Source organism: Gopherus flavomarginatus, chromosome 24, assembly GCF_025201925.1.
Source record: "Gopherus flavomarginatus isolate rGopFla2 chromosome 24, rGopFla2.mat.asm, whole genome shotgun sequence".
Taxonomy (NCBI): Eukaryota; Metazoa; Chordata; order Testudines; family Testudinidae; genus Gopherus; species Gopherus flavomarginatus.
Window position 1 is genome coordinate 16,312,075 of NC_066640.1, and position 24,970 is coordinate 16,337,044.

The 24,970-nt window shown below is 46.7% G+C and overlaps 1 protein-coding gene and 1 long non-coding RNA gene across 6 annotated transcripts in view; one reads left to right on the plus strand and one right to left on the minus strand.

The window, feature by feature from the left end:
• LOC127040189 (uncharacterized) overlaps positions 1-24,970 on the plus strand; it is a 65,650-nt gene that overhangs the window by 1,176 nt on the left and 39,504 nt on the right. For 2 of the 5 annotated variants that reach the window (XR_007771401.1, XR_007771397.1), the window contains exons 2-4: positions 6,486-6,612; positions 14,791-15,102; positions 22,939-24,196. This is a non-coding gene — a long non-coding RNA (uncharacterized LOC127040189). Of the gene's footprint in view, positions 1-6,485; positions 6,613-14,790; positions 15,114-22,938; positions 24,197-24,970 lie in introns of those variants that run through there. The other 3 variants (XR_007771398.1, XR_007771400.1, XR_007771399.1) reach the window with 2 other exon arrangements.
• NWD1 (NACHT and WD repeat domain containing 1) lies at positions 906-24,307 on the minus strand. Its single transcript, XM_050933997.1, has 20 exons — positions 24,190-24,307; positions 20,739-20,824; positions 19,923-20,039; positions 18,249-18,419; positions 18,071-18,197; positions 16,513-17,791; positions 15,809-16,012; positions 15,459-15,618; positions 14,944-15,061; positions 14,267-14,431; positions 13,529-13,723; positions 10,910-11,032; positions 9,322-9,521; positions 7,426-7,698; positions 6,507-6,597; positions 5,831-5,985; positions 4,744-5,020; positions 3,871-4,427; positions 2,632-2,740; positions 906-1,394 (listed from the first exon to the last, which is right to left on the minus strand). Exons 1-20 carry the CDS (start codon positions 24,305-24,307, stop codon positions 1,108-1,110), a joined length of 4,812 nt encoding a protein of 1,603 aa, XP_050789954.1. The 3' UTR covers positions 906-1,107.

Consider the following 24,970-nt stretch of genomic DNA (forward strand, 5'->3'; position numbering starts at 1 on the left):
TGACAGCAATTCTGAACTGCTCAGGCAGATTAGAGAGGCTACAAAGGCAGAAAGTGCAATAATAATGGGGGATTTAAACTATCCTCATATTGACTGGGTATATGTCACATCAGGAAGGGATGCAGAGATAAAATTTCTAGACACATTAAATGACTGCTTTTTGGAGCAACTTGTCCTGCAACGCACACTGGGAGAGGTAGTTCTTGATTTGGTCCTACATAGAATGCACTATCTGCTCCAGGAGGTGAATATAGCTGAACCTTTCTGTAATTGTGACCATGATGTAATAAATGTAACATCATTGTGGAAGGAAAAATGCCAAAGAAACTCACTACAGTAGCATTTAACTTCAAACAGGAGAACTACACAAAAATGAGGAACTTATATAAGCACCTATTCCCCCCACACTCTGTTCCGATTTCTCATGCTTGCTGCCTGGTCACCCTACTTCCAGATCTACATGGAATGGGCAGGCTGAGTGCATTAAGGAATAAAGTTGCATCTTAAATTATTCCTTCCCATTGTTTCTAATAAAACTGTAAATTAACAGTGACATTTGTAAAATTCAAATTTACTTTTCATCATTTATTCTGTTATTGTCCAATACCATAGGTATTTCAGAGATAATGCCTCTTTTCTGGAAGTATATTGTACACAGATCTGAAGCTTCCCAAGTCAAGAAATGCTAGACAGTTTTTCTTGGCCTTACCCATACTCATTAGTTATCTCAAATGTTCTTTTATGCAGAAGAGTTGTTAGGCACCACCAGGAGGATGAACAAGAATTAGGGCCCTGATTTGTGGATTCCAAAGCCAGAAGGGACCATGGTGATCATCTAGTCTGACCTCCTGCATAACGCAGACAATAAACCTTCCCTAAAATAATTCCTAGAACATAGTTTTTAGAAAAACATGCAATCTTGATTTTGCATCATGAAAATCGATAGGAACGGGATCAAGACCTCAGAAAACAACACAAGCTGATGTGGGATAAGAGGCAAGATCTCACTCTTAGTCCAGAGCCAGGCTGCTGCAAACCAAATGAAAAATATTCAGCCAGTAAATAGTCTGAGAATCTTCCTGGAACTGCTCAACCACTTCACCAGTTTTACATGATCACACAGATTTGAGAGAGTTTATTGGTTCGACTCTGGTTTCTGGAGACTTTTCCTCTGTCATGTTGCTCTCTTGGGTTTGCCTCCTCTTTCTTTCTGGATTTTACTACACATGTTGCCTTGATGTTCTGGAGTGGATTGTACTGTGAGCTTATGAATTGTGGGCAGCGGAACCTCTCACGAATTATGTAGCCGAGTCTTGTTGTTGCAACGAACCCATCTGCAGTTGGCATGATTCTGTTAGCAGTTGCATACACAAATTGAACAGCCAACAGGGTACCTGCAGAAGACCCCCAGAAGGCAAAAGGGAGAAACCAAGGTCAGAACAGACAAAAGGACTTGTAGCTTAGTATATTCCCCGGAAGCATGGGAAAAGGACTTGTCATTTTCTATAAATGAGAACCATTTAGAAGGACAATTTGGACTCAAGAAAAATAAGTCACTGATGTTAATGTTGATAATAATAATAATAATTTTGTATCAGTAGTGTCATTAGCTCCCCGTTGGAACTATATTGATGGTTTTGTTGAGGAAAGCCTGTAGCGGCCATATCACACTGCCATAAAACTTGCAACTGATCAGGACCAAATACTTTGTCTTCACTGTGTGCAAGAGGAATAGGTAGAAAGAAAATCTCTCAAAGGGCCACTGGGCTTCTGCCCAGAAAGCATTTTCTTATTACCATGGTGTAAGCTTGCAATCAACTTAGATACCAAAAAGCAGTAAATCTGCTACCAGAGGTGCAAAATACACAGTTGTGCAACCCTTTTGCTGTAATACCCCTTCTCAGATTAGCCACATCCTTTGGGAAAGAATGACAAGTCATACAGCCGTCTAGGAAGGATGGTCACAGTGATTATGCAAAATGGGCTGAACTGAGTGTGATCACACAAAATAGCATCTGATACAGAGATGTGGCAAGGAAAAAGAACACCCCCCCATTTCTTCCTTATGCTGAGTCTGGTGCTTTTGTACTCCTGGGCCCTAGGCTTTGAGGATACTTCTAAAGGTGGACTCATGTGGATACCATGTATGAGGAGGTCAAAGGTCTTTCTCTTCTTTCTCAGAGACAGTGTCTTAATCACCTCTATACATCTGAGAAGGAAACTATAGCCACAGATAATGGTGGCTGTTCAATGTAATAATATCACTCCCAAAAGAACCACGGTCTGGTCTCTGGGATGGTATATCCTATTGTGATGTCACAAAAGATAGAGGTATCAGGTCAGGCTGTTGTGGAACACAGATATTCAGGGATTGCGGGGAAGGTGTTAGTGTTCCTCCACACATAGTTGTAACCCCTTGTATCCATCTGTGCCTGTCAATTAACTGTCTTTGGCCAGGAGATGTATCCCAAGTTTTCTGTTCAAACATGCAGGCAAGGAAGTCCCTCACGCAAACTGCTAAGTGAAAACTGTTTTCCTTTGCACCACATCAAGGCCATTGGATCTCTGTTTAATAAAGGCAATAAGGTGTACAACCTGCCTTATATTTGCTATAAATCCAGAATTACTCACCGCTTAAAACATCCCAAACTGTAATGGAGTGATCGAATGACCCAGTGTACACGTACTTATCATCTTTCGAGAAGCAAGCGCACTGAATACCTTTCAAGAAGGAAGTCTGCTAAAAATGGATAAAGGTTTGAATTAGACCACAAATATCTTGTTAAATGCAAGTTGAGACTAGGATGCCCTATGCAATTTAGTGGCTACTCAGCAGTTGTGAGAATGGGGATGAAAATCTAATTAAACCAGGATTCTCACCATAAGGCAGAGTGGTCCTGATAGGGGCACAAAATGCCACAATATGAAGTCCTTTGCTTGTAAAACAATCTACAGCTGTGCAGAAAAGAGGAGATCCACTGTGATCTCCCAGGAACCTAATTAATCTGCAAGTGACACGGATTGGATACAACAGGGGTTGGCAACCTTTCCGAAGTGCTGTGCCGAGTCTTCATTTATTCACTCTAATTTAAGGTTTCGTGTGCCAGCAATACATTTTAACGTTTTTAGAAGGTGTCTTTCTGTAAGCCAAATATATAACTAAACTATTGTTGTATGTAAAGTAAATAAGGTTTTAAAAATGTTTAAGAAGCTTCATTTAAAATTAAATTAAAATGCAGCGCCTCCCAGACCTGTGGCCAGGACCCAGACAGCGTGAGTGCCACTGAAAATCAGCTCATGTGCCGCCTTCGGCACCCGTGCCATAGGTTGCCTACCCCTGGGATACAGTCTGACTCCATGGTATATCATCAGGTGAAATCTGAGGTCTATCAGGCACAGGTGAAAGGCTAAAAATATCAACTCAAACTCTTCCCTCACTTTTTTTTTCTTTACTTGCCTCCACTGTTCCTGGCCTGTTCACTCTGTGTTGCTTTTGCTTATTCACTGAGTAAAATCCTGTTTTCTTTACATGCAAGTCCTCCAGCTGATGCCAAGAAAGTGAGTGTGGTGAGCAGGCTCTGGGCCAGAGAGATGTTAAGTGCATTAGCTCATGGTGACTGTGCACTGACAGTGTCTCTGAATAAGGCGTCAAAATCCTGGATATGTACAAATCGGCACTTCAGGCCATAAAACGGGTACCTAGTTGCCAACTGAGCTGCCAGATACAGGATTTAGATGCCCTCCTGTATAAAAATGTGGCTTCCTATGGACTCGTTTTTCTACTGTTTTGGCTTTTCAGATGCATTATTAGCTCATTGAAATAAGTGACTCACAATGCTGTGCCCCTATCTCCACCCACCAGGGCTGTACCTTATAGTAGCACATTTCATGTTCCCACTGGCAGACATCCAAGTCCCAGAGACACTGCAGAGAATCTTCAGAGCCACTTAGTGCCCACTGCTCTCCATGGCTGGTTTCTAAACAGGTGACTATGCATGTGTGCATTTCCAAAGGAAACACTTTGGAATGTGGGCAGTCGTAAAGGAACAAGTCCCCACTTGACATGCCATAGAGGACCCGATAGTTTGCAAGGACAGCCACACTGGAAATCACAGCAGCAGGGATCTGAGTATAAAAGGTATAAATAGGCTTGTCAATCACAGGGCATGGCTTTCCAGGACTAACATCCAGCACAAGAATTAAGTCATCATATGCTATGGCTAGCTGCTCTTCCTGCCTGTTGAATGCCATGTGGTTGACTGGTTTCTGTGACTTTGGGGGTGGGATGCACACCACATCTTGCCTGGAATTAAGTGGAAACACAAGGACTGTTCCAGACACCAGCCCAGTGAAAAGGAGCTGCTTCTGCTCAGCCACCTCTAGACATCTCACTTGGGCAGAGGTGTCCAGTGTGTCACACTCTGCACCTGCAACAGAGAAGAGATGTCTGTGAGGTTCTCCCTGCTCCAGCCCTAGTCCTTTGGGTTTTTCCCATATGTCATGACAATGATCTAGACAAAAATGTCAAAGAAAAGAGATTAAAATAATTCCTAAATTTACAGTCCCTCTCTGCTCAACCCATCCCTTCTGACACAGTGTGAAGGAACAGAGTCCTTGCAGCATGCCTGGAAGGCCAAAAAACTCTGGCTCTGTCAGATCAATTATTCATTTTTTGGAATCATTTTAATTCCCGTGTTACGCCAAGTTTTAATTCTCAACAGTGTTTTGTAGATTGTTGTTCACCTTTAGTGGAGTCCCAGATGATGACTTGATGTCTTTCTCCGGCTTGAGGGAAGTAGACATAGTTCCCATCATGGGACATTGCAGTGCATCCCATGCGATCTGGGACTGGTGCTAAGGTTTTGTGCTTACGATCATAAGTGAGGTCCCAAACTTTGAGATATGGTGCACTGTGGGAGGCAGATACCAGTGTGTGCCCACATAGAGCTAAAAGAGTCACTGGTGTTCCCATGCCATCCAAAGTGTCTGTCAGCAAACCCTGCTCTGATAAACTCCACACCTGGGAAGAATTAGAAAAAACATAGTGGCATTCAGTCAAAATAGTAAGAAAACACAAAATCATTAAATAAATAATTTTTCCTCTCTCCCATACACTACTAAGAGGGGAGTAGAACAATTAAAGTAAACTTTTATAAAAACAAAGTCAAAGTAACGATACAAGAAACAGTCTCATAAGACAAGAAACAAAGAAGAGAAATCAAGTGTGTCGTACACAGAGTAAAGAGAGATGGGACATGTTCCAAAAGTGATAATGTGTTAGAAGCATTTCTGTTCAGTTAATAAACACACAAACCTTCTCATAAATAAATGTTTATAAAAGACCTTGAGCTGTTCTGCCTATCTGATATCTCTGCTCTGAATGACACCCCATGAGATCCTGCTGACCTCAGTTAGGTGGCATCAGGTCTTAGCCTCTTGGAAAGAAATGGTGTCTCAGGTACAGAATATTCCCTTTGGGCTGCTTCACTCTCACTGTTGGAGGAGAGGGCAGTTTCTGGGGTCTTGGAATTTTAATTATTTTAAAATAATATCCCATAATACTCTGGTTATAAGCTCTCCCTGGCCTTTCTCTGTCTGAATTTATATAGTACTGTCACTCACTGTTCAGTGCCAGAAAAAGAATTAACAGGAGAACAGAGTGAGAGTTACACACTACTAGAACTAGGAAAGAGATAAGAGAAAGACATTCAGATGAGACAATAACAGAAACACCATAAATGCATCCACAAGGCAGGTGGTTAGGGACCAGCACGCAGATGTGAGCTGGGCCTGCAGGAGGCATTTCTCATGGGAAAGCTTCCCCTCTTACCTGGATAGATTCACCCTGAGAGCCTGTGACAATGATGCTGTTGTCAGGAGAGAAAGCAGCTGAGTGCACCACACACTCATGTTCCAGGTCTGCTGCCATGAACCTGTGGAATCCCGTTGAGTTGGCCAGGAACACTCGCACATACACCCCAAAGCCTAAAACAGTGGAATGTAAGTTTCTGATTTACTGATCTGGGGAGAAGCTTTTGAAAGCACTCGGGATGATATAGTGCAGACAAGGCCAGACCCACCCAATGTACTTCAAAGGCTCTAAAATGTTACATATCTCCTCCATTCATGTTCATAATCTGTTGGTCCCAGCATGCCAGTAAAGTTGTACATTGGGAACTGCTCAGAACCCAAGGAGCTGAAATTCTCCCCTGGCAGAGGCCCAGCACAAGTCCTATGCATCACATAAGTCCCACTTACTTTCTGATTGTAGCACTTTTATGGTGCATAGACCATGTGCTGGCTGTCTGCACAGGATGAATTTCACCCCATTGCTTTCCAGCCCTTTGAGCATATTAGATTGATAAGAACATGTTAATAAGAGGGAAAGAACCCCATCTTGGCTCCCATTTAAGGGACACTGGGTGTATGACACTTAGAGAGACTACTGCCATCATCTTTTATAAATCTGCTGAAATCTTTCCCAGGTAATCGGGATGGAGTTAAACCTGCAGCAAGAAGGGACTCATCTTCTGACAATACCAGAAAGCGAACCCTTCCAGGAAGTTTCTTCATTAAGCTGTTTCCATCAGAGAAGATCTGCCGAAAGAGAAGGTAGAGTCAGACACAGCACTGTGGTGGTTAAGCTGCCTCTCTCAGGTTAGAGGGAAGATGATAGGAGGATAGAAACTAAGGTGAATAGAGTTTAGTTTGGCCTCTCAATGATGTGCAGCTCCCATGTGTACACAGCATGAGGTCTGCAGTTATAGGGAGCATGCTTTCTTCATCGTGAGGAGAGGAAAGTCCTTTGGAGACCCATCCTATTACCGAGCTCAGCAGAAGGCTGGATGGTGCCTGGAACTGTACTTTGGCTCATTTCACTGGACCTTAGTGGACAGTTTAACAGGGAGACCTTGGTGCAAAGTCTTTCTCCTCCCGTGCACACTTTTATTGCTAATAATATTTTACCCTTGTCTAGCACCTTCTATTCAAGGAGCTCAATGCGCTTTATGAACAGAAAACACCCCAGTGAAGTGCATTATCTTCATATTACACATGGCCAAATTGAAGCACAGAAAGGGGGAAATTATTTGCTCAGTCACATAGCAAGTTTGTGGCAGAGTCAGAAACAGAACCCAGCTTTACAGCACTTGGATCTTGCAATCACATTGCTGCTGATGGGTGAGCAAGCGAACAAAGGACATCATGCTAGAGCATGTCAAATTGGCTGTCTTAGGAACTCCTAGAAACCATGGATGTGTGAAAATCTATCAGGGAATCTGTATGACGACAAAGGCCTATCAAAGATGCAGGCATCAGCACAGAGCGAAGTGAAACTGAGAAGAGAGAATCCAGAATCCCCACAAAGCCAGCATTTTGTAGATTAAATCCCTGAAATGTTATAGCTAGCTAAGCAGAGAGACGCACCATGGAGAGGGAACCCCTGCTAAATCCTACTATCATCTTTCCTTGCTTCTGGATCAGAATGCTGCAAGTTGGTGCTTCTTCCTGTAGCCCTGATAGCTGGCGCTTAGACTGGAGCTCTCCCGTGCTGCTGTCCCACAGACTCAATGTTCCTCCTTCAGACATAGTCATAACCACCTGCCTTGATTCAAACACTTCAGTGCACAGCCACGCATTTGGGGCCTCACCAGAAATCTGGAAAATATGTTCCGCTGTTTCCAGGTGCCAGGCATTAACCTAGTAAAAAGAAGGATTGGCAGGTCACCTTCGCCGGAGATCTTTTTATGCAGCATTTGTACGTATATTGATTCTGAAGTTTAGATGCTGACTTAATTTCCCAAATTTCACACTTCAGGGATCTCAAAATATTTTACAAAACCCACATGATTCCTTGGAAGAACTTCCGTATGGTTGTTGCTATCACAATCTTGGAGTAACTGCACCTGTGTCCCCCTTCTGTGGTCACAGCCAGGTCTCCTGGTATCACCTGTCCCTGTTTAGCCTTCAGACTGGGCTTTTTAAGGATGTGTAGCTCCCTGCCTTACACTTTGATATGCCTAGTAAGCCAGTCTACCTAAAGGCCAGTGCCTGTGCTTTGCTTTCTCTCTAAGGGGTAGAACAGTGCATTGCCAGCAGTTACAAGTTACCACATAGCTCTTTCTAAGCAAGCACATTTATTCTTAAGGTGAAAGCATTACAGAGAAAAAAAACCAATAAAAGTTCTTATATGCATGCTAAAAGCTTACCAGCAGTCACCCATCAGTTTTATGGGGCCCTAGTAGGTCAAAATCCTTCTAATCCTTCTGCAAGCGTTGCCCCCTCCCCCTTTGGACAGAAGGTCCTGTCCATTTGCTGGATTAGATAGAAAGCCCAGAGTTAGTTTAAACCAGGAGTTGGCAACCTTTCAGCTGTGGTGTGCCGAATCTTCATTTATTCACTCTAATTTAAGGTTTCGCGTGCTGGTAAAACATTTTAATGTTTTTAGAAGGTCTCTTTCTATAAGTCTATATAACTAAACTATTGTTGTATGTAAAGTAAATTAGGTTTTTAAAATGTTTAAGAAACTTCATTTAAAATTAAATTAAAATGCAGATCCCCCCAGACCGGTGGCCAGGACCTGGGCAGTGTGAGTGCCACTGAAAATCAGCTCGCATGCCACAGATTGCCTACCCCTGGTTTAAACTTAGCCTTTTTATATCAAAAGCCCTTTCTTTGGCTGTTGGTTTCTACAAAACCCAGTTTGAATCAGTATCAGAATTCTTCTGTTGACCTAGCTGCTGTTACACTGGAGGTTAGGTTGATCTAACCATGACACTCAGGGCATGAAATTTTTCAGATCCCTGTGTGACATAGCTAGATTGAGTTAATTCTAAAATGTAGATCAGGCCTTGCATTTTATCCAAGCTCCAAGCAACCGATTTTTTTCTTCAGTTCCTTGAATGGTTGCTGAAGACGGGATTCACTGTGCTAGCCAGTGGAAGGGAAGGCATGGGAGCCCCATCATTTAAGACTTTGAAAAGTAGACTGGACAAAGCACTAGCAAATGTCCACCTGGGATATTCTGCACTGGCCCCAGGAGGTTGGACTGGATAGGACCCAGTAGGCTTTTCCATCCAGTGGTGTTGGAATAATTTTTATAGTGGTGGTGCTGAAAGTCATGGAACAAAGCTGTCAACTCTGTATATGATGGAAACCATTTAAAGCCAGGGGTGCTGCCACACCTCTGGCACCCCTAGTTCTAGCACTGCTGTTTCCATCTCTATGTGTCATGATTCTCTGATTGTAACTTCTTGTGGTTTCTGCTCAGACTCTTGTCTTCTCTGTGCACTTTACATTATGGGATGGCTTCCAGTTCCATACCTTTGCACCTGATGCTGAATACACAATCCTGTTCCTTTCATCCACATGAAGCTGATATAGATGCTGCTCTCCAGCGTGACTGTCCTGAATGGAAAACTTCTGTCTGCCAGAGACTAAATTCCAGATGCGTAGAGTGTAATCCATGGCAGCTGAGACAGCGGAAGTCCCTTTTCCAAACACTTTCACACATCTCACCTCAGCTACAAAACAGCAGAGAGAAGCATTTGCAAAATGGGGGACCCTCCACACTTCTAGCAATTGGAAGAGTGCCCAGATTACCATCAGCTGTGAAACGTCTGCTGTGCTTACAGCTCAGGAATGACTGGATGCAAACAGTCAATGCTGTAGTAAGGCGGTGAGAAAAATTCTCCAATGAGGGTCAATGGGGGAGTTAATTGCATTCTACAGCAACGTTAGAGGGGTCAGTTTTAATCCATTAAATGGCTCTCAGTTACCACATTCTAAAATAACTTTTAATTATGGGCAATCACTTGATCTGTTTAAAGGATGCTCCATGGAACAGGACAGTTTGGCGGTAAAATACGTTTGTTGCAGCCTTCAGCTTTGAGGTCTGGGTGTTGCCACCACACAGAATCTCTCTGTATAGTACAGCAGTTCTCATACTGTGGGTCGGGACCAGTGTTCCCTCTAATTTTTTACGTCCATATGCGGAATGAATTTTATGATGTACACCAATATGGAGGTGATGTGTGACACACCACCTTCATATTGGTGCGCATAACAAAATTGATGTGGTGGAGGTGGGGCCGAGGGGTTCAGAGTGTGGTAGGGGGCGCAGGACTGGAGCAGAGGGTAGGGGTGTAGGGGGATGAGGGCTCTGGCTGGGGTTGCGGGCTCTGGGGTGGAGCTGGGGATGAAGGGTTTGGGGTGTGGGAGGGGGCTCAGGGCTGGAGCAGAGGCTTGGGGTGTGGGGAGATGTGGGCTCTGGGGTGGGGCCAGAGATGAGGGGTTTGGGGTGCAGGCACCTCCCCCCAGCTGCAGCAGCTCCCTCCAGCTGCGGCAGCTCCAGTTGGGCTGGGCCAAGGGAGGGGCTCCTCGGCAAGTCTGGGGCAGGTCCATGCTGGGGCTGGTGGGGAGGGGTGCCTCTCCCCACCGCAGCCCTGAGGCCCTGCATGGAGCTTAATAGGCAGCTGTGCAGCTTAGAGGGAACTTAGGTCGAGCCCCCAAAGTGGGTTGGAACCCCATTTTAATGGGGTCACCAGGGCTGTTTTGGACTTGCTGGGGCCCAGGGCCGAAACCTGAGCTCCACCACCCCGGGCCAAAGCCAAAGGCTGAGGGCTTCTGCCCAGAGGGCTGGGGCTCAAGTTACAGGCACCCTGCCTGGGGCTGAAGCCCTTTGGTTTTGGCTTTGGCCCCCCTGCCCAGGCCAGTGGGGCTCAGGCTTTGTCTTTGACCCCCTGGCCCACCCGGAGTGGCAGAGCTTGGGCAGGCTCAGGCTTCAGTCCCCTCTCCTAGGATCATGTCATAATTTTTGTTGTCAGAAGGGGGTAGCAGTACAATGAAGTTTGAGGACCTCCGCTATAATATAAGCGGAAGCCAGGAACCACACCCCCTTTAAAAGGCTCACCAGAGTGCCCAGTCAAGGTGTGCATCACCTCAATTTCCTCCATGATCCACACAATCATCGTGCCATCCTGGGATCCTGCCACCAGCACCCCGTGATCAGAACTGAGTTCCAGCACTGTCACACCTGTAATTAAACAGAGATGGAAGGGGAGTCTGCAGACACAGCACTGGATAAGTTCATGGAGGATAGGTCCACCAATGGCTATTAGCCAAGATGGACAGGGATGGTGTCCCTAGCCTCTGTTTGCCAGAAGCTGGGAATGGGTGACGGGATGGATCACTTGATGATTACCTGTTCTGTTCATTCCTTCTGGGGCACCTGATATTGGCCACTGTTGGAAGATAGGCTACTGGGCTAGATGGACCTTTGGTCTGATCCATCATGACTGTTTTTATGTATGCTTTCCCACCTGTGATAGCAGCAAGTCTTTTACTGACCTTATGTGAGTTATGTGACAAGAGACCAACCAAACTAGATTAGGTTCCCTCAGACATTTGTGGATCTGTGTTTGTTTATATTGTAAATACTGTTGAGTGGCATCTCTCCCTTGGTGCAGTAAAAGCAGTCAAAAACGTAACTGGTACTAAATTCAGCATGAAAGGTTAAATCAGCAGATGGACCTTACAATTCCTTTGTGTTACAGGCAGAGGAAATATAGAAACTGTCGAATCCCATAATATATACATTAATGCAGTCTAGCAAAATTCTGCTTCTACAGGGACATTCATTTTCTTTATTGGGTACTCTTGGGGGCATTCTGTGCCCCAAAATAAAAAATTCTGCACATAATATTGCAAAATTCTGCAAACGTTATTTGTCAAAATAACACTACATAATCACCAGTTTCAATTATTTTTGTAATTTATTTCAAAATACCTGTCAGCAAGTAAGTCTGTAGCAATACAGACACACACAAAAATTCCCCCAGGAGCAGAGAGTTATTCATAGGATCATAGAAGGTTAGGGTTGGAAGAGACCTCAGGAGGTCATCTAGTCCAACCCCCTGCTCAAACCACTATGACAACCCAGTTCCTGTTTCTCTGCCCTCTTCTCCACTCCAGATCCCAGCTGGGGAGGGGCGGGGAGAGATACAACCCTTCCCCACCAGAGCCCAGCTGTGTGGACCCCCTTAGCCAATACACCCAAACCCCCTCCACTCCCAGCCCAGCCATGGGTTCCCCCTAGCCCAGATACCCGCACCTCCTCCCCCCAGAGCACAGCTGCAGGGCTTCCCCTTGCCCAAATACCTGCCCCCTTTTCCCCCAGAGCCCAGTCTTGGTTCCCCCAGCCCAAACACCTGCCTCCCTCCTCCCGAGGGCCCAGGGATGCAGAGGGAGAAAGAACCTAATGCTCTGTCCCAGTCTTGCATGAGATTTCCTGTGCACTGCCCTCTCCTTCCCTTAAGGCGTGCTGGGAACTTCAGCTGTCAGGAACCCTTTAGCTCCCTTCTCTGCCCCATCGCAATGTCTTCTATGTGCTAGCTGGGCTCTGCTGGGTCCAGTGGCCCATAGTGGCGACCAGCAACACTGCAGCCCATTTCTGTGGGGGAAAGGAAATTCTGCACGAACAACACTAATTTCTGTAAAATTCTGCATAAGAACGGCCATACTGGGTCAGACCAAAGGTCCATCTAGCCCAGTATCCTGTCTTCTGACAGTGGCCAATGCTAGGTGCCACGGAGGGAATGAACAGAACAGGTAATCATCAAGTGATCCATCCCATCGCCCATTGCCCGCTTCTGGTAGACAGACGCTAGGGACACCATCCCTGCCCATCCTGGCTAATAGCCATTGATGGACCTATCCTCCATGAACTAATCTAATTCTTTTCTTTAATTCCCTCAGAATTCCTCCCAAGAATAATCAGGCAAGCAAACTATAATGAGCTTTATCACCTTCTTCTTGGTAAGGGATGAGTGAGTAGATTTTGTGCCTAGACTAATACACCTCTAAGACTGTAGTGAGCTGGTGCATTACTACACTGTGCCAATTATTCAGAAATCACTAAGTGAGATTAATAACTAGAAACAATTAAACCAAATAAGAGTAAGCCTCACAGTATCATAAGCATACTGGAATGTCCTGCAAAGGAGACCTTGAATGAGTGCCCTATGTGGTGCAATAGTCACCTCTGCCTATAGAGGGAGACACAATATCTAATATTTACAATACTATTAGTCCCCTACCTGGGGAAGGAGGCCTCTGCTGATCCCCACACTCAGAAACAGGTCAGAGACCAGACACCCAACATCAGTTGTTCTCGTTACAGGCTAGTATGAACTTTAATGTCAGTCAGAGTTGCTTGCAACACCTTTCAGGCTCCTTTTGTGTGCCCTGGTGTTAGTAATATGCACCATCCTGACAGCTGCTTCACAGAGAATCACCTATCAGTAAAGTAACCCAACTATCTGAAATTCCCTAGGAGGACCATGAAAATCCCACTGCATTTCCCAAGCACCAGGTAGCAAATGTCAGAGATGCTGTGGGACAAAGAGAGCAGGGAGAACTGACAGATAGTGCCATCTCCTCACATGTAGCTCCTATACTTCAGGTCTCATTAAGGTGACCCATTTCCATCAGCTCCCTTGAGGAATCCTCATGCCCTGAGAAAAGGCCTTACCTTTTAGAAATCCAGTGATAGTCATCTTAAGAGGCCCACCAGGTGGCTGAAGGAATCCACACAACGGGACAAGAACAGGATGAGGACAGACATTGAGCCAGCTTAGACACTGTTGGCACAGCTTTCCAATTAGATCAGGATAGGAAAACATGAAAAAATGCAGCCTGGCCAGCATCTCAATGTATATAATACTCACTCCTAAGAGGGAAAAGACAAGGCATTTTAAAAGGGCTCCTAGCATATGACTGTGAGAGGCCATTACAATCATTCAATATGGAATACAGTGCATAGGCTACCAGTTTATAATGAGCAGGTGTGAGTTTGCCCTTCCCTGGCTAGGTACTGAGATACTGCAGGGATGGGTGCAGTATAAAAACTTGGATTGGGGGCTGGGGGAGAATTGTGAATCTATCCCTTTAATTAATGGTAATGCTGCCAGGGGTTCAGGTAGCTTGTAGACGCTGATAGTGAAGGGGGTGTGAAGGGAAGGACCTTCTGGGCTGGGTGAACTGGTCTGATCTAATAAACAAGATGCCTGTTGGCAAAAGCTATTAACTTTCCAAAAAGAAAATTGCGGGTTCCTCCCCAGAGGTCCAGAGATACCTAAGGAAGGATTTCATCTTTAGTTGTAATTGCCCAAGAAGAAACTTCCTCTAGGGAGCAAATATTCCAACTTCCCCAGAACAGATCTGCCCATGGCCAACTGCAGTTCAAATATGGACCAGAAGTGGCTCTTACCTACAACACCATCTATATAGTCAAGTGCTGGTTTCAAAAGGAGAAGAGTTTCTTGTATAAGGCGTAGCTCTGGGCAGTTAATACGCTCATTGCACATGGCAAAGTCATTGACAATGCCCTGAATTCCAGTGGCAACAATTTTACAGGTGATCCAGTTCATATTCCCTGCAGAAAAGAGTACTGACCATCAGAGAAGAGAATTTTGGGCACAAAGTGGAACCGTTCAGTCCAGAGGACTGGGGGTCATACTCCTGGTGATGATGGGAAAGGCCACTCCTGAAGAGGGTCTGAGGCCACTCTTCAGGGAGACTGGGGGCTATCATTCTTTGTGGTTCCTTTTTTAGCCTCTTTTTGAGTGGGTGAATACTTTCTTAATGTACTGTTTTAAAATGTCTCCTCCTGAGCCTTGGGAAGAGTGGGAGCGTGGATTTTTATTTCTCTCAGTGACTGGAGTGTGGATGATGAGGACTCTGGAGTGTCTGGGGTAACAGTTTGTGAGGATAATGTATTTTGCTCTTTCACAGGTTTCCTTCTCAATTTGGCTGTTGATGCTCAGTTTGGCAGCTCCCAGTACTTTCAATACAGAAATGTTACATGAATTGTGATTCTGCATCTCCCTGGCATGCAGCTGAAGGAATGAGGCGTGTTCCCTGTTGACCATTGTCCCCGGCCCTTACCCAGCACGTCTTGCTTTAGCTCCTCAATTCTCCCAGCGTTGAGTAAGTGAAAAGGCAGTTCGCTTAGCTTCCTCCGATTTGCAACAGTATCAGAGAACCAGAGTGGCTGAGGTGCTACCTGGTAAAGGGAGAAACAGGAGGTGATCAAGGAGAACCCAGGTGAGATACAGGTAATGGATTAATTTCACTAATGCCTCCAGTGCCATAGTATTTGGATTTTAACTCATGGTGTGACATTGAGCCCTTCCAGGCCACAGCCTGAGGGACGGGCTATCTGCAGCAATATTGCACCAGGGGCACAGCAGAGCCAGCAGGCAAGCTGATACAGGCCAATTCCCTGTCAAGTGGGGTTACCAGTGATGGACAAAGTAGTGTAGATAAAACAAAAGCCACCCAGAAACAATCTGCCCTAATTCCCAATGCCTCTGATCCTACCCTCTGCCCTGCAGTTTGAGGGCCCAGGCCTCTTGGTCCAGAGCCTGCGAGTACCAAGAATGCTTGCTGAGCTTCCTCACCTTCCTGTCAGCATTCAGAGATTTGCCAAGAAGTGGTAGTTTCAGGGACTTCTTCATGCCCCAACTCCAAGTCCCCCTGAAGAAATCTGCTAGGAGCAAATGACGCTTGTTTTTTTCTTGGGCTGGTAGATAACGACTCTGCACCACTTCAGTAAACTGTCTGGGAGAGGAAGGATGGAGACACTGAGGTGGGGATCCAGAGAATGGGGTTCCCATGAGCCTCAACCAACACTGATGGGAATGAACAGCAGGGCTGAGACAGGGAGCCTAAGGAGGATCCCCACACAGCCAGCACTGGGATATCCCCCACACAAGAGTTTATGCCTCTTCATCCTGTGTCACTGCTGTACCTGTGAGCAAGGCCAAGAAGCGCAAAGCCGTCTGCCTGCCTCTCTACCAAGCACTCTCCAATGTCACGGCGCAGTCGAGCCCACAGCAGAGGAGGAAAGCGCAGGATGGTTTTACATGGAGGAGAGCAGTGCTGGTAAATCTCAGAGAGAACCTCATCATCGAGGGACAAGATGTCCTTCAGCTCTGCATCTGATAGCCCATTCCTGATTTGGGGAATGACAGAGTTGGGGAGATTAGTGCTCTCCCCCCAACAGTATGCATTGGCCTCGAAAGTGGGAGGGTGAGCAGTATCTTTACTCCTTACACACACTCTCTCTCTCTCTCTCTCTCATCTTCAGTCTCCAGCTGGCCCCAAACCACCATCCACCAGGAAACCCACCTAGGTGCTGTTCACAGGGACTCCAGCTCTGGGCAAGAAAGACATGCACAACCTGTTCACCCACCCGAGTCTCCACTAGGCAGTCTTAGCTAAGAGCTCAAATCCTGGAGGAGCACAGGAGACCAATTACTCATAGGCCAGACTAGGCAGCGTGGCAGGTAAGAGAAAGGAGCTTGTGCTTATGCTCATGTAAAGACATTCACAGGCTGGAGAAGCCGAGAGCTGCTGTTGCCTGGACTTGTGTTTAGCCCTTGAGAGTCACCCAGACAAAAGGAGCAGTTAGATGGTGCAGGATGTTCCAAAAGGGGATATGGCAGCACTTACCGTGAGGAGGCAATATACCCCAGCACGTGTGCCACCAGAACCGTGCTATGCAGCTTTTCCAGTCTCACACACAGACCGTGCATGGCTTCTTGGGCTGTGGTAACAATCATCAGTGCTGAAGGCAGAGTGTAGGATGCCCATCTCCTGGCCTCATTGAAGGCCAGCTTGAATAGCAGGGGGTGCCCACCCTCAGGGAAACTGTGCTGGAGAACAGTCTGCTGAGCTGGGCTCAGTTTCCGTCTCACTGATGCCAACAGCACCTCCAACATCTTCCCACCTTCCTCTCTGGATAATGGACCCACTTCAAAGTAGGCCTCGGGCTCAGGCATGGCCTCTTGGAGAGTTTCCAGAATCCCATGCTCTGCTATGGAAGTGGAGACAACAATGTGAACCTTTGGGGGACAGTCTTTAGGCAGCCAGTAGAGTCTGTGGGCACCATTAGCAGGGATTAGCTGGTCCACAGAGTCAAAGAACAGCACCAGTGACTGTACACCAAGGTGAGAGACAGTGAGGAGGAGGTTGTGGAAGAACAGGATTAAATTACTGCAAGCCTGTGTTACCTGTACAGGAAGAGGTGGCAAACCAAATGCTAAACACACCTGGGAACAAATATCTCTCAGCAGGCTGTGGATTGTAGAGCTGACCTGGGATGTCCCCAGCTGGCGAATTACCACCACAGTCTCCTGCCCCAGGAGAGTTCGCACCTGCTCAGACAGTTTGCACATCAGGGCGGTCTTTCCACAGCCTGGAGGCCCATAGAGAATGAGGGGTGTGTGGACATGGTCATCATTCTGTCTGATGCTTTGGAGAATGTTATCCAGTAAGTCCTGCCTCCCACAGAACAGTCTGCAGCTCTCTAGGCACAGCATCATGTGGTGGCTCAGCTCCTGCAAAAGCCCCTCTGGCTCCTCGCTGCTCTTCCCTCTATATCGGAGGCTTCTCAGGACCTGGTGATTTGTAGCAGTGATAAACTGTTCGCACAGCTCCTTCAGGTACTTGGTATGCCCCTTGTGTCGCGGGTTCCCAGGGTGTGCATTCCATGGGACTGTATGCACTTTCAGATGCTGGAGGTAATAATTTGCAATTTTTGCCTTGAGGCTCTGGAGCAGCTGTTGGGCTTCATTGTCCAGGCTGCCATCTTCCTCTGTATCCACCAGTTGCATGCTTGTCCCTTCCTGCAGGTGTTTGTCAAGGCCCTCAACCTCTCTGAGGAATATGGAAACAGCCGAGTCGATCTCTTGGGTGCTGAGGAGGCCTTGTTCAATCTCCCACTCTGTCTCTACAAAAGTAGGGGGGAGATGTGAAGAACATTTAGGTCCAACAAAGAGCAGAGGAGAAGCCACAGTCTAAATCAGCCCAGCACACTCCCACTTACCCACTCTGTACCTCAGGTGCAGCTAGCGAGCCAGCACACTGCTACCCGCCCCCGCACAGACTGGGGGTGACTCAAAATGGAGTTAAAGGCCCATCTTCTCCTGATTGCCACAAAGAAGACAAAACCAGGGTGTAGGGGGTGAGCCCTGCTTGTCTATGGCCATTGTCTCATGTTGGGACACACCTGATTTGTCATAGCGATGCCTCTGTTCCTGGCTGATGAGTCCATGCTTCTCTGCTTCCCGGGCTGCCAAGCGCAGTGCTGAGGCCAAGTCTCTCTCCACGCTCCTCCAGACCTCCACATCTCCCTGGTGCTGAGCCTGGTTGGCAGTGGGGTGGCAGTGGGGCAGGTGGTCAGTAATTGGCTGCAGGACATATACAGAAGGAATGGCATTCTCATCCTTCCAGTACCAAAATGTCAGGAGATGTGTGGTGGTGGGGTCCCCTGTCAGCTGTGCAATCAGGGTCTCAAACTCCTTCTCTTCTATAAGTCGGGGGAGGGGCCGGTGTCCATAGCAATCCCCAAGCAGCCCCTGTAGCAGAGGGACCAGAAAAAGCTTGTAATACTCACCAGCATCATCATCTACAGGCAAATGGGGGAAACCCATTTCTCCTGAATATGTAGAAATGAAGACCTGGGGCCATGAGAGTTGCACTAGGCTTGTGCCTGCGAGCTGGACAAGGCCTCAGATGGGAAACTGGGTTGTGGCTGTGGCCCTGACAGCTGGACTGGGCCTGAGGTCCTGGAAGTTTGGCTGTATCTGAGGCCCTGACAAATGGATCAGGCCTTGGGCTGAGGCCTGGGGAGCAAGACCCATAGTGGGAGGCAGTCTGGGCATGGCTGCTTGGTTATGAAATTACCTGACTACCACTAGAGGCATTTGCGGAATACAACATGGAGCAGCTAATGGGAGCATCTGAACAGTCAGAGCAGAGCACAAAGCATGCTCCTCTGGGGCGCACACAGTAACTCAGTGCTGAGGTTCTAATTGACTCTCTCTCTGAGACCTGTCAGGCTTTGAATGCAGAAGACTCTTGGGGATATCAGATGTATTTCGCACAACTGCCTAATGATTGATTTAATCACACGCAGCTCTGGCCACAGCAGGACCTCCCTGGGGCCAGGCCCTTACCAGGATGGGGCTCTTGCTAGGGCAGGGCCCTCTCCCTATTTGTTCTGTCCTGCCAACAGCACCTTTTCTTCTCTCTTTCTAAAATGTAACCAACCCCAAACAACAAGGTGGGTGTGGCACCAGAAAAGGTGGCTGATATTGTAGCCCCAGCTCATCTCCTTTGGAGAGAACAGGACCTGACGGCTCTGAGTATTGTATTCTGATCAGATCTTTAATACCATGCCTGTCAGCACAGTGCTAAGGTCACCTGAAGGAAGGGCAGCAAGCAGGTCAGGAAAGAGGTTGCTATAACATGCAGCCTTCAGCTCCTGGAAGGAGGTGTTAGAGGGTCCCCAGTTCCCTTCCCCTGTGTGGGGCAAAGCAGTGGAACAGACACACTCACTCCTTGCCATGGGGGTATATTTCTGGTTCTTTGCCACATTCTTTCCTGAGAAGATTTTTTCTGAACTGTTTAGTTTGCCAATGAAAGTCACCCAGGCCCTCAGGTAGAGCTCTTGGAGTGATAGATGGCACTGCCCACTCGTCTCTTATTCTGTCTGTCTGACTCCTAACTCTGGCTGCTTCTTCGGTACGCACAGTCCTCTTCCCCACAGCCCATTGTCTCCAGTGCTGCAGCCCTGTTCCCTTAACAGCCCATGTGTTCAGAGCTGGCCTGGACATGTGCCGTGTGTGTACTTTTGGGGGCCAAACCCCACCTAGTTGCTGAAACTTCCCTCTTCTGCTCCCTGATGAAATACTTCTGAAGACTTCTTCCTCCAAGTAATGACAAGCACCCTAATCGTCTTTCTGTGTTACTAAAAGACTCCTGCATCTCCCCATGAGCTTAGCAAGTTATGGATGTGTGAGGCCACCCCATATGTCTTCCTTGGTAGTGGAGTCTGAGCATGCACTCTTTGTACTTACGATAAAAGTGGGACCCACTGACAGTTTTTGACAGGATTCAATCTCCTCCAGACAGAGTTGTGTGTTCATGTGATCAATGTCTATAACGTCACAAACACCCCATCTCAGGTCAATTACCTGCAGAACAGCAAAAAAGCACAGGGATGCTTGGAGAATAATTCAGAGCATCTTGAAATGGCAGTGATATGGAGGGACAAAGCTGCCACATCACTTTACTTTCAAAGATAAAGCTGAAATCAACAAGGCACTTGTGACTTAGTGACTAGAAACTTGGGAGAGGCAGAGAGGCATGTAATTTCTTGCCAGGGATATCTGGAAGGAGGCACAAATTTGGGAATTTGAACCATAGGCAGCCTGACATGTGTCTCATATAGTTTTGCTCAAGTCAAGGAAACTTGTTAATCGGAAGGATGTTTGTTACAATATTTGTATGCTACTGCATTATAGGGTATAATAATAATGATCCCCAGCCCTACAACAACCTCTTTTATGCCAAAAGTTCTGCACAGATGATACAGACTGGGATAATTTCATATACTCCTGAGGTGCATCCACCTCTGGGGTGGAACACAGAACAGTTGTTTATCAGTGTAGAGAAAGTATAGAATAACTTATCCAATGGAGCCTGGGAGCAATGTGAGAGCTAAGAGGCCAACACAACCCTTCCTGAAAGCTCCTAAGCCTTTAGGGAGACTGAGAAGTCAGGGAGCATTTGTGGGGCATGGATCATGTTTTTCCTGCATCTCACACACTTTGATGGCCTGCAGCCAGGTTAGAAAGCATCAGCAATAATCTGTACTACAGGAAATGGTTTACCTCAAACATTAAATTGTGCTTCTGACAGAAGGCCTGGACCTCAGGGTATGCTGCCTTAAGCAAGGTCTCTCTCTCTGTAGCCATGTCTGCAAGGAAGAACATAAGAATGGCCATACTGGCTAAGACCAAAGGTCCTTCTAGCCCGGTATCCTGTCTTCTGACAGTGGCCAATGCCAGGTGCTTCAGAGGGAATGAACAGAACAGGTAATCATCAGGTGAAAGATTTGTGCAGCACCACAACAAAAGTTAGGAATCGTCTTTCTAGTTGTCAGTCAACCTTCTCATCACCTTTAGGTTTCAGATTTAAAAACCCTGTTTAGATGAATACTTGTCTAATCTAGCTAGGTTTCATACTCTCCTCACCACAATACTGTCTGACAGTCAGCACTATTGTTTCCTGCTGTGTGCGAATTCAGGCACACATTACCGCATTGGTTAAGTGAAGTCGTATTTTAAATATTTTCTTCATAAGGCATAGAAACATAATGTATTTTTGGTTTGCTTTATGTTTGTTTTTTTAATGCAAGCTGAGCAACAGTGGATTTTGAGGTAGCTTAGAGCTGTTGAGTATCACACAGCAGCCTTGATCTAGTACTGATCCAGGACAATGTATTTCCAACCCCTGGATGCATTTCATGATGGTCAAACCCCCTCACATATGGGACTAATCAGCCCCTCTGTTGTCTGTCTCAGTAGAAAAGCCACAGCAAAGGGCACACTTTAATTCCTAGAGCGGGTCCCTCCACATGGGACAGAGCTGCATTTGTGAAGCTTCTGTGGCTGCTGCCCCTACTGTGCCTGCTGTGAAAAGAGGGCTCTCCAGGACTGTCAGTGCAGCATCTTGTAACGGTGTCATATCCACTGAATGAACCCAAACAGTTAACAGAGAAAGTTAAAATAAAATACAATAAGGGTGATGATTTGGGGAATCTGTCTATGTGCAACTTATGAATACTCATTGATGTAGTTAAATTACTGTGTCATTGAATTACTCAGTGTATGTGGACAAAGTAGGTGAGGTTACATCTTTTATTGGACCAACATGGCTACAGGGACACTGCATACAATATGTAGGATCCTACCAAATTCATGGTTCATTTTGGTCAATTTCACAGTCATAGGATTTTTTAAATTGTAAATTTCATTATTTCAGCTATTTAAAACTGAAATTTCAGGGTATTGTAATTGTAGGGGTCCTGACTCAAAAAGGAGTGTGTAGGGGGGGTCGCAAGTTTATTGTAGGAGGGGTTGTGGTACTGCTGCCCTTACTTCTGTGCTGCCACTGGCAGCAGCGCTGCCTTCAGAGCTGGGCAGCTTGAGAGTGGCGGCTGCTGGCCAGGAGCACAGCTCTGAAGGCAGACCCGCCACCAGCAGCAGCGCAGAAGTAGTGATGGCATGGACATGCATCTGACGAAGTGGGTATTCACCCACGAAAGCTCATGCTCCTATATGTCTATTACTCCATAAGGTGCCACAGGACTCTTTGCTGGTGTGGTATTGCCACCCTTCTGCTCTGCTGCTGGCAAGGCACTCCCTTCAGAGCTGGGCACACAGCCACCAGCTGCCACTCTCCTGCAACCAGCCACTGCTCTCCGGCCACCCAGCTCTGAAGGCAGCACAGAAGTAAGGGTGTCAATACCACAGCCCCCCTAAAATAGCCTTGCGACTCCCCCTGCAACTTCCTTTTGGGTCAGAACCTGCCAAATTGAGAAATGCTGGTCTCACCCATGAAATCTTTATAGTATAGGGTAGAAGCACACAAAAGACCAGATTTCATTTTGGGAGACCAGATTTCACAGTCCATGACGTATTTTTCATGACCATGAATTTGGTAGAGCCCAAACAATAGGTGTATGTGGAGTCAGCCATCTGCTGTCAGGGGCTGTGCTGCGTATCTCCAAAACCAGGGACAAAGTAAGGTTGTTAAACCTTGATGGCTCCCATTCAAAGTGGAGCACTTGGACAATGCCATGACCTATGTTAAACCAATTTTCTCCAACTTCTCTGCAGGGCCTGGGTTCTGGAGAGTGGAAAATTCCTAGCCAGGAGAACAAAAAGGCCAGTTACTAGTGCTGTGTCTTAAAAACCAGAAATCTTGAGAGTGGGGACTCACAGAACAAGGGAAGCTTGGGCAGGAGAGAGGCTCATGGGGGCACGCTTTCATAGCTTTTTAACTTTTTTTAACATTTTTTAATTGCAGGACCAACTAGGAAGGAGGGAACTGGATGCAGAGGATAAGCTGTGCACAGAAGAGGAGACTCTGGACTCCTTAAAGACCTCAGACCTAAGCATGAAGAAGACTCAAGAGTGGTGAGGAAATGAGGTAGGGAAATGTGTACAGGTGTGATTGTTTTGTCTAGATTTGTGTATGTCTTGAGCTAGCTAAAAAAGAAGTGACTGGTTTTTGAAGCCCTTGAAAAGCCTGGGTCTCTTTCTGTTTCCGCTGTCATGTGTCCCTGGATAGGTGAATTGTAAAGGAGAGTGCCTACAGGGTTGGGGCCTGGAAAAGGTTGTGCTTAAGCTACTGGAGAGTTTGGGAAGTGAGCTCTGGTCCTGGGGGCCAAGGACAGCTGCGCCATCAAGTCCCATTTCTGTGAAGGGGTAACAGACGAAAGCCTGTGCCCAGGACCTGTACCACAGCAGCCAAATAAAGAGAGAGTGCTGCAGCCTACTTTGATCAAGGGAAGCTTAAGAGCACACAGGTGTAGCATCTTGGGATCCAAACACAGCAGCCTGATGAGGTCCAACTGAGAGAGCTCTACCAGGGCTGTGACAAAGAAAACCAAAGAGCAAATAGGAGAAAGATAAGAACACTCACAGCCACATATATACCCCTTACCCCACACAGTGCCCTGCACATGCACAGCCCTTCCCCCTCACATACACATAGGTTCATGCATACTCCACTCTTCATATGCTCAAGCATGCACACTCCCACCCATGCTGTCACACACAAGCACATACACACACATGCTGTTCCATGTATTTTTCTCCACACTACAGTGGAAGTAAAGAACCAAATTCAGGGGACCCATTGCACCCAGCCTCACTAAAGCCACTTGAAAGTCAGCCTTGTGCACCAGCCAGCATCTCTTCTCCTTGGCCCCTTGCACAGTAAAGTGTGCTGCATGCTGACCTTGTCTGCACTGGCAATGCCATTCGTACCAGAATCCTGCTCTCTCAGACACCATCTACATGCAGAGGGGATGGTGGTGGCAAGTACAGCATGCACCTAACTTTGAATAAAATGCAGCAGACTGCAGCCATCTTCACCTTTTAATGTGGAGCTGCAACTCCCATGGAGGACATGATTCTCTGCTGAGTCAAGCAGCCTGGCCATGTTGCAGCACAGTGCAACCCACTGCCCTCATCCCTTCTGGTGTAAGGGACGAGATCTGCATTCAGACTGCCGAAAGCATTTGGCATCTTCAGCACATCACAGTTTATTTACCTGAGTAAGCTGAGCTGATGAAGATTCGGACCAGACTGGACGGCTGGAAGGGCAACGGGACCATCTTACCCTGGAGAAGGTCCCGGCATGTGTCCAGGCTGAGGCAGCTGAGACTCATGCTGGTGTCTTCACTCGTTGGCTTCTCCCTTGGAGGACACTGCTTTACAGAAGAATATATTCAAACAAGTGGCAGGAATGAGACCCAGCACGTAGAACTAGTGAGCGATTCAGCACACTTGGAAACTGCCCCCTCAAGACTTCCCACATCACCCCAGAGAACAGACCATTGTGAGGCTTTGTTCCTTCATATTTAAACAGGACCCAGTAAAATCCTCACTTGTTCAAATAGAAAAAATAGAAAAACCTAGAGCTCTGAGTCTGCACTGATAGCTGTGAAACTCTTGTCTCCTTGCAACACAGGGGCTTGGCTGCATCCCAGGAGGGCATCCATCTCTATAGAAACCAGTGTTTGTCACTGAGGCGAATCCCCGGGGTGCTCTAAAAGTGCCAGACTCTAGTGTGCTCTTAGTCAGGGATGTACACTTGAGGCCTTTCGCTCAGAGGCCTTGTTTATGCTAGAAATTCTTGTAGCCATATTCCAGCTGTGGGCAGTGGTACCATTGCTAGCAACAGTATTAGCATGAATCTGGACAGGGCACTGGCATTCTTTCCACCTGCTCAGAGCAGGTTTTGACACGGGTCTGCACTAGTCTTTAGTCAATGTGTAAAAGAGTGACCTACTAAAATGCCTCAATTAAAAATATTCCCAGTCAATATTTAC